A 10,275-nucleotide genomic window follows, 5' to 3' on the forward strand; every position below is an offset into this window, starting at 1 on the left:
AGAGCAGAGTAGGGCCATATGACCAATCAGATGAGAGTAGAGCTATCTGACCAATCAGAGCAGAGTAGAGATATCTGACCAGTCAGAGCAGAGTCATCCGACCAGTCCGAGCACAGTAGAGCCATCTGACCAATCAGGGCAGAGTAGAACTATCCGACCAATTAGAGCAAAGTAGAGCCATTTGACCAGTCAGAGCAGAGTACAGCCATTTGACCAATCAGAGCAGAGTATAACCATCTGACTAGTCAGAGCAGAGTCATCTGACCAATCAGGGCAGAGTAGAACTATCTGACCAATCAGAGCTAAGTAGAGCCATTTGACCAATCAGAGCAGAGTATAACCATCTGACCAATCAGAGCAGAGTATAACTATCTGACCAATCAGAGCAGAGCCATTTGACCAATCAGAGCAGAACTATTTGACCAATCAGAGCAGAGTATAGTCATTTGAACAATCAGAGCAGAGTCATCTGACCAATCAGAACAGAGTATAAACATCTGACCAATCAGAGGAGAGTAGAGACATCTGACCAATGAGCGCAAAGAATTGCCATCTGACCAGTCAGAGCAGAGCAATATGACCAATCAGAGCAGAGTAGGGCCATATGACCAATCAAAGCAAAGAATGTCCATCTAATCTGAGCCATCTGAACAGTCAAAGCAGAGAGGGGAAATCTGACCAATCAGAGCAGAGTTGAGCCATCTCATCAATCAGAACCTAGTACGATCATATGACCAATAAGAGCAGAGGCAGACAGAATGACCAGTCACAGCAAAGAAGGAAATCTGACCAATCAGTTCAGAGTAGGGCTATCGGACAAATCACAGCAGAGTAGAACCATCTGACCAATCAGAGCAGAGTAGGCTCTCAAAAAGGCGGGATTTTGAGAAACCAGCGTGGCGTCTGAAATCGCATACTACTCGAGTTGGGTACATCTGAATTTCAACATACTTTCAGCCTGTTACATAAGCATGTTCTGTATAGTATGACTGTGGGTATTATGAATGCAATTCAGATGTACTACACTCTCCATGTTGACGATCGCCACTTTCCGACATTGTTCTTTATATGACACTTCTGCGGCCTCATGATATAGTAAAGTGTCTACAAGTAGTAGGTCAACCAGGTACATACACTATAAATTTGGCCACTCTCCCCACATACTGTACGTTGCATCCTATATAGTAGTGAAGTGTGTGTTTTTCAGACACTGAGTGAAGAGCTGATACCGCTGTGGATATTGTGAGAAACGTGAGGTGTAATCTGGTGTTTGTGCAGGTGCTGCGAGCCTTGGCAAGGGCATCGGTGGGATTTTGTTCTCTCATTTCTCCCGCTCTCCCAGCCTGCCGTCAGCTGTGGATTCTGGGATGGGAGACAGCGAGGACAGCCAAAGCACTTTCACATTCTCAGCCATTCCTCCATCCTCATCCTCCTCTCTGTTTGATGCAACAGGTGTGTACAACCAATGCTCTGGCATTTTAATTCACTTAGATGAGAGAGCACACTACTGTTCAAACAGAGCAGAGTAGAACCATTTGACCAATCAGAATAGAACCATTTGACTAATCAGAGTAGAGTAGAGCCATTTGACCAATCAGAATAGAACCATTTGACTAATCAGAGTAGAGTAGAGCCATTTGACCAATCAGAACAGAGTAAAGCTATTTTATCAAGAGCAGTGTAGGGGGATTTGACCAATCAGAGTAGAACTATTTGACCAATCAGAGAGTGGAGAGTAGAGCCATTTGACTAATCAGAGTAGAACCATTTGACCAATCAGAGTAGAACCATTTGACCAATCAGAGAGAGCAGAGTAGAACCATTTGATCAATCAGAGTAGAGCCATTTGACCAATAAGAGTGGAGAATAGCCTTTTGATCAAGAGCAGAGTAAAACCATCTGACCAATTAGAGTGGAGTAGTCATTTGACTAATCAGAGTGGAGTAGAGTCATTTGACCAATGAAAGCGAAGTAGTGCCATCTGACCAATCAGAGCAGAGTAGAACCATTTGACCAATCAGAGCAAAGTAGAGCCATTTGACCAATCAGAGCAGAATAGAGCCATTTTACCAATCAGAGTGCAACCATTTGACCAATCAGAGAAAGCAGAGTAGAGTCATTTGACCAATCAGAGTAGAGTAGTCATTTGACCAATCAGAGTAGAACCATCTGACCAATCAGAGCAGAGTAGAGCCATTTGACCAATCAGAGTAGGGCCGTGTGACCAATCCGAGCAGAGTAGAACCATTTGACCAATGAGAGTTGGGCTATCTGACTAATCAGAGCAGTGGCGGGTCTGACCAATCACAGCAGAGTCATCTAGCCAATCAGAGCAGTGTAGAGTTGTTTGACCAGTCAGAGCAGAGTTAGGCCATCTGACCAATCAGAACAGAGTATAGACTGCCCAATCACAGCAAAGTAGAGCTGTGGAGCCTGAATAAACACTATAGAGGAGGCTGTCTGACCAATCAGAGCAGAAGTAGACTCATCTGTGCAATCAGAGCAGAGTAGAGCCCCCTGACCAATCAGAGCAGAGTAGGTGATTGAGTATTTGAGGCTGTTTCAACATTGCTCTTTCATTGCTTGACGTTGCAGCCTGCCATTGTCAACTTAAAATGCAGTCAAACGTACATCTATACATATGAAAAATCAAACTGCTGTGTGAACACAGCTCTCTGCACATGAAGGATGATGATATGATGCTAACCACCAGTGAACTGACGCTGGCGTTTGCTAACAATATCCAACATAAACAAACAATAAATACATATAAAATGACTTGTTATGCCTAGCTAAACACACATTTTGACAGTATATTAACATGAACATTCTTTTAAATGGTAGTTTTTCCAAAATATAAACATTTTACTGTTTTTATAATCAGATAAATGCAGTTTTGGTGCGCTGAAGAGAATTTAAAGGGACAGTTTACCCCAAAATAAAAAATATATATGCGCTATTTACTCACAATCAACTGTTTCTGTCAAACACAAGCGAAAAAATCCAGAAGAGTAATCATCTGTAGTAGGAACCAAACATACTATGGAAGTCAATAGCTGTTCAACAGAAGAAATGATGACAGAACTGTTTTGTTTGAGCTGTCCCTTTAATTATGTTGGCTTGAGAAAGCCAACATACTGTTATACTACTCTGTCCTTGAAAACAAACGCATCTCCTCCTAGGTCGTTCATGCCACAAGGCCCAAATGTGGTCAAAATGTGCCTTCTACATTCAAGATTGTTGCTATATCTCCTCATGCCTGTAAGACTTATTGTTTTTTTAATAAAAAAATGTTAAATATTAAATTTTTATAATCCGGGCATATAAAAAAATTATACAAGCCCCAAATTTGGCCAAAATCTGTATTTAGATGCGTTAGATTTTGTTGCTATATCTTTAAGGTTTACCAGACTTATAGTTTTCCAATAAATAATTTTTAAGCATTATTTTTATATATATAAAACTATAAAATATATATATATATATATATATATATATATATATATATATATATATATATATATATATATATATATATGTGTGTGTGTGTGTGTGTATATATGTATATATTTATATTTATATATATATATTTATTTTATATACATATTTATTTATATTATTTTTTATTTTAAATATGGCAAGCCATTTTTGACTTAAACTCCATATCTTTTACTGATATGGCAAGCCATTTTGCATGTATCACTTTCACACCTATTAAGCATTGTATTTTCAAAAAAATACGGCAAGCCATTTTTACATAATGTTCATTCCCTTAGTCCCTTTATTAATCAGGGGTCGCCACAACGGAATGAACCGCCAACTTATCCAGCATATGTTTTACACAGCGAATGCCCTTCCAGCCACAACCCAACACCAGGAATACATAATATTCAAGTCCAGTTTTTGACACTCATAAAGACTGTCATAGAGACATCGGGGTTGATTAAGATCACTCATATTGCCAAGAAGCTTTGATGTATCATCACTAACCTGTCAAATGTCCCCATAGCAACTAAACAGTATAACCTAGCAACCATTTAAAAATAGCAAATACCTCTACATCAGAACATCGTAGGGACCTGGGCATTGGCTTGTTTGACTCATGCTAGCAAATGGGACTTCCTGTGTACTATGCATGGTAACAATGATAATGGAAGCCAAGCGCTAATAACGATTAGCTACATGCTATGAATGATTATCTAAATGCAATAACATATGCTAGAAATGCCTACTAAGTATTAGCATTTGATCAAACATGTACACGAGCATTGCCATTTAGCAACTGCTTAGCAACCACCTAACAATGCCATAATTGTTTTAGCAACTGCCTAGCAACCACTTAGCAACCGCCGCCGTGCTTCCTGCCAACTGCCATTCTTAGTCCTAGCGCAGTCACGTTGGCTTTCTCAAGCCAACATCAAAGTTTATCAATAAACTTTAGGTTCTAGTTCATGTTGTGATTATTTTATCTCCTCATGTCTGCTAATGCTCCTGCTGGTGTTTCGCAGTGGAGATGGAGCACCGCATTGACTTTGAGCTGCGCGAGGGTATGGTGGAGAGCCGCTATTGGTCAGCGGTGACCTCACACACAGCCTATTGGACGTCCCATGACGTGGCCCTGTTCCTCCTGACCTTCATATACAAACAGCAGAGCACAGAGCAAACAGAAACCAGCACAGCCATGTAGCACAGGTGACGCAATACACACTGATCCATCCCTTAAATCAACACTTAGTGCCTCTGAGCTCCTCTCCTTAGGCCTTTCCTCATGGACAGAGGCCGGACTATGCAAAATCCTCCAGCACTGATCCTCATCATTAAGAAACGGCAATATTTTTTATATTTTTATATAGTCGTGCAAGTCCAAAGAAGTCCGCCGATCCATAGAAAGCTCTTTATTTAGTTAACTATATAGAATAGTGTGGCTGCATCCGAAATCACCTACTACTCGAGTACGTACTACATTTGATTTTACTACACGACCATTAAATAGTATAAATGTGAGGAGTATTGATGGAATTTGGACGTACTACATCAGCCATTTTGTCATGATCACATGACCTACACAACTCACTCGATTCACCCACATTCATGAACTCTCTCCAAGTGCATCGTTGGATAGCATAGTGTACATCATGTGCGCACTTCAGAATCTCGGGAGTAGTAGGTCATCCGGGTACTTCCCTCATACTGTTTTTCCAATGGTATGAATACTGTTTTTTTATGCACTATATAGTAGGTAAGTGTGCGATTTGGGACGCACCCTGTGTTGACTTGAGTTTGTTTAATGCATTCATATGTTTATTTACATGCATAACCACTGTAAATCTGTTTTCATACTGAATGTCTTGGGTTTTGTTGATTGTATTTATTTTATTTATTGTATTGTTGGTTTCACATGATTAGGAATTATGACGACGGGCTGGAAGGATAACAGGCCAGTCACGCTTCACCCATAAATATATACAGGGTGGGCCATTTATATGGATACACCTTAATAAAATGGGAATGGTTGGGGATGTTAACGTCCTGTTTGTGGCACATTAGTATATGTGCGGGGGCAAACTTTTCAAGATGGATGTTGACCATGGTAGCTATTTTGAAGTCGGCCATCTTGGATCCAACTTTTGTTTTTTTCAATAGGAAGAGGGTCATGTGACACATCAAACTTATTGAAAATTTCACCAGAAAACTAATAGTGTGCTTGCTTTTAACGTAACTTTATTCTTCCATGAGTTATTTACAAGTTTCTGACCACTTATAAAATGTGTTCAGTGTGCTGCCCATTGTGTTGGATTGTCTGTGCAACCCTCTTCTTCCACTCTTCACACACTGATAGCAACACCGCAGGAGAAATGCCAGCACAGGCTTCCAGTATGCGTAGTTTCAGGTGCTGCACATCTTGTATCTTCACATGACAGACAACAAAGATAGTGTGGCCATTCTTCATCTTCATCAAAACCTCAAGGCCACTGGATATTTGAACTTGCTCCATGATGATGTGTTTCCCTCTTTATGCACTGAAGCCGGCACGTTCCCCAAGCTTTTCCAGCAAGATGGTGCACCACCACAATATGAGTGTCAGGTCCGAGCATTCCTAGATGAACAGTTTCCTGAAAAGCGGAATAGTCGTCGTGGGCCAGTTGAATGGCCCCCAAGGTCTCCCAATCTGACCCCCTTGGACTTTTATCTTTGGGGTCATCTGAAGACAATTGTCTATGGTGTGAAGATACAAGATGTGCAGCACCTGAAACTACGGAATACCGGAAGCCTGTGCTGGCATTTCCCCTGCGGTGTTGCTATCAGTGTGTGTAGAGTGGGAGAAGAGGCTTGCATTGACAATCCAACACAATGGGCAGCACACTGAACACATTTAATAAGTGGTCAGAAACTTGTAAATAACTCATGGAAGAATAAAGTTACTTTAAAAGCAAGCACACTGTTAGTTTCCTTGTGAAATTTCCAATAAGTTTGATGTGTCACATGACCCTCTTCCTATTGAAAAAAAAACAAAAGTTGGATCCAAGATGGCCGACTTCAAAATGGCCACCATGGTCACCACCCATCTTGAAAAGTTTGCCCCCGCACATATACTAATGTGCCACAAAGAGGACGTTAACATCACCAACCATTCCCATTTTATTAAGGTGTATCCATATAAATGGCCCACCCTGTACATTAGTTATTTATTTTTGAAAGAAACTGAAACAATTCATATTTGTGATCCTGGATCTTAAAACCAGTCATAAGTGTCAATTTGTGGAGATTTAGACATCACGTTGTGTTACGACAGTATTTTATTAAGATTACCCTGCTGTCTGAAGGTCTAAAAAATGTAAATATTGAAAAAACAATGTGTTTAGCAATGCATTTCGTGACTTAAAAACTAAGTTTTGATATGGTTAGAGTCGTAAATTTGCTAAATATCTTCATGAAACACGATCTTCACTTAATATTCTAATGATTGTTGGCATAAAAGATCAATCAATCATTTAAACCTAAACCGTATATTTTGGGATTTTGCCACAGATATACCAGTGCAACATATATATTGAGGTCCAGGGTCACATTCCTGTAAAATATGATGTGTGGAGGGTCTGTGCTTACGTTAATCATTTATTCATTTCCCTTAATAAATAATCCCAATGTAGTAAATGCATTAATGAACTGTCTTTAATCGAAACCAAGCGCAATAAACAGCATCCGTGTGCTACACTCACCCTTCTGCAGGACTGTGATTGACTGATTTAAGAGCTCTCTGTTGCTTTCTACTATTTTGTCTGACGAACAAAGCAAAAATCGAATGTTTTTAGTAGATTAACATGGATAAACCTGAACTTGAAAAGATGTCAATGTTTTCATTAGGCTGAGGAATATACCCGTTTAATTTCAATTCAATTGAAGATTGTTTTACATAAAGCAGTCCACAATAATTACTGTACCAAAGTAGCTTCACAAAAGGTTATTACATTACAATCAACATCACAAATGGACAAACAAGATGGCAGAAAGCACATCCTGTTTCTTTCCTTCATTTTACTAAAGCACTTTATTTTCTTATGGAGCTAGATTAGTCTCAATAATAATTATCTCCATCTATATATATTTATATTTATGAGCATTTTACAACAGTCTGATTCTCGAAACTGATATTCTGTAATCACAGCATTCGTACAGCCTCTTCACCCTTCTGTATTATTCCGCCTACATTGAGCGACAGCAGATCAATGAACTTACTACAGTTTGACAAATAGTGCAGCTGTTGGACAACATAGTGTACTTTTGAGGCTTTTGTTAGTCGAGTATGTAGTTGATTAGATTGTAACTATGCAGTTTATTAATAAGCATAGTGCCTATTTTACATATTTATTCAATTTATAGATACAGCACCATCTACAAGATGACGACAGGTCGCATAATAAGCCCCTAGAGGAGACTTTCTAAGTCGATACCATAGTAATTGCAGTGTGCTGAATGAGAGATGGGACTCAGATATCAGGATTCACCTGTACCGCATGTCTTTGGACTGTGTGGGAAAACAGCACCTGGAGGAAACTCACGCGAACACAGGGACAACATGCAAACTCCACAGAGAAACGCAAACTGAGCCAGCCGTGACTTGAACCAGTGACCTTCTTGCTGTGAGGCGATCGTGCTACCCACTGCACCACCGTGACACCACAAATGCTAAAACACAGTATATAAATTAATTGTTACAAGTACACGGGCTATAAATCATTATTTTTTTTAAATGTGCATTTGTTTTTGATTGATTTATCATCCTAATTATTGAGAATCAATGCTGGATGTGTCTGTTAAATATGCGAGTCTCTTTCTTCAGTTCAACACAGAAGAAGTTGTCTTGAAGGAAGCTGAAAAATCTCTAATCGGTGACATTAATAAGCCTTTAACGACCCCACCAAGAAAAAAAAATTGGATTGAATTGTTTTCAACGCATCCCATTTCTAAAATATAAGCCAAATGGTTGATTTGTCTGTTTATGGTAAATGTAACGGAATTAATACATATACTATGAAAAATATGAAAAAATATGACGTGTTCGACCAATTACTTTAAAAACACAATCCAAATAAAACATTTTTGAACACTAAATTACCTTTATTTCTTGAATTATGCCATACAATTGATGAAATTCAATATTTTAGATTCTCATTTAACATGTTTTCTTGTTTTGTTTTTTTACAATTAAACCACAATCAAGCGTAGTAGCGCATTTATGTTTGTAGCGCGATTATGTTAGATTTTTTTTTGGTGAACCGACAATGATGTGTGTGTAAACCAGTATTTACAGCAGTCAAACATGGTCAACCATTTGGTAGCGAGTGCAGTTAAAGAGATGGTATTTGTTTTTCCTACTATGGAAGTCAATGGTTAAAGAGGTTTCCTTCAAAATATGCTCTTTAGTCTCAACAGAGCAAAAAAATAAATAAAAAATAAAGCGTTGGAACCACCTGAGGGAGAGTAAGTAGTGAGGTAATTTTCGTTTTGGCGGGAATTTTTCCCTTTAACACACGTTGTCCACTAGATGGCAGCAGCGGTATCATGTGGCCTTTTCCCATCACATCCCTTCAGTTCAGAGACGGATCCACGTAAACAAAGCAGGAGATTTGCGTTCATTTGCATACGAGCCTGTATGTATTCCTTTGCTAGTCGTTAGATATGGCCGCTTTTAATGAACGTTACAAATAAGCATTAAAGGCTTCATTAAAGGGACAGCTCACCCCAAAAAAATCTAAACTCATTTCTCCTGCTTGAGTTTCTTTCATGTGTTGTCCACAGAAGAAGATATACTGAAACATTATTGAAATAAAGCCTAGTTTTTTTCGTTCTATGGACATCAGTGGCTGTTTTCCCCCAACATTTTTCTGAATATCTTCTTTTGTATTCAACAGAAGAAACTCGTAAACATTTATAACCATGGTGAACTTCCCTTCACTGAGCTCAACCTGAGAAAAATCATGTTTTTTAGCAATATAAGAGCACTTTTAGGAACAATTACGTTTAAAAGGTAAATAATATGTGATATTTCCTATCACAGCTCACACACTAACTTGTACAGCTATCTTCATGGGGACTCTCTTGAATAGAGGTAATAGTTTATGATTTTTATACTGTACAGGCGTATATTCTTTATTTGCTTATAAACATTATTTTCAAAACGTCTTAGGAGATGCAAACAAGAATTACAAATATATATATATTCATTTATTCTTTTATTTTCCTTCGACTTAGTCCCTTATTCACCACAGCGGAATGAACCGCCAACTACTCCAGCATATGTTTTACACAGCGGATACCCTTCCAGCCGCAACTCAGTACTGGGATACACCCATACACATTAATTCACACGCACACTAAAGCCAAGTGCTAACCACTCATCCACTGTGCTGCCCTATATACAGTACACACTCACTGGCCACTTTATTAGGTACATCTTACTAGTACCGGGTTGGACCCCTTTTGCCTTCAGAACTTTCTTAATCCTTCGTGGCGTAGATTCAACAAGCTACTGGAAATATTCCTCAGAGATTTTGCTCCATATTGTCATGATAGCATCACACAGTTGCTGCAGATTTGTCGGCTGCACATCCATGATGCCAATCTCCCGTTCCACCACATCCCAAAGCTGCTCTATTGGATTGGGATCTGGTGACTGTGGAGGCCATTTGAGTACAGTGAACTCATTGTCATGTTCAGGAAACCAGTCTGAGATGATTCACGCTTTATGAAATGGTGCGTTATCCTGCTTTAAGT

General features: G+C 39.1%; 1 protein-coding gene and 1 long non-coding RNA gene across 23 annotated transcripts in view; one reads left to right on the forward strand and one right to left on the reverse strand.

The window, feature by feature from the left end:
• ddhd1a (DDHD domain containing 1a) overlaps window positions 1–8,610 on the forward strand; it is a 35,101-nt gene extending 26,491 nt beyond the window's left edge. For 4 of the 22 annotated variants that reach the window (XR_012392925.1, XR_012392932.1, XR_012392929.1 and 1 more), the window contains 3 exons: window positions 1,279–1,452; window positions 4,509–5,746; window positions 6,360–7,225. Coding sequence is in view for 8 of the 22 variants with exons in the window: in XM_073927669.1 (XP_073783770.1) it covers window positions 1,279–1,452; window positions 4,509–4,687 (353 nt within the window). In the remaining 14 variants the exon portion in view is untranslated. Of the gene's footprint in view, window positions 1–1,278; window positions 1,453–4,508; window positions 7,226–7,881 lie in introns of those variants that run through there. The other 18 variants (XR_012392927.1, XR_012392934.1, XR_012392930.1 and 15 more) reach the window with 5 other exon arrangements.
• Window positions 1–10,275, reverse strand: part of LOC103909099 (uncharacterized) — a 502,230-nt gene that overhangs the window by 147,028 nt on the left and 344,927 nt on the right. The gene's annotated exons all lie outside the window — the stretch shown is intronic.

This window comes from Danio rerio, chromosome 17 (assembly GCF_049306965.1).
Source record: "Danio rerio strain Tuebingen ecotype United States chromosome 17, GRCz12tu, whole genome shotgun sequence".
NCBI classification, from domain to species: Eukaryota; Metazoa; Chordata; class Actinopteri; order Cypriniformes; family Danionidae; genus Danio; species Danio rerio.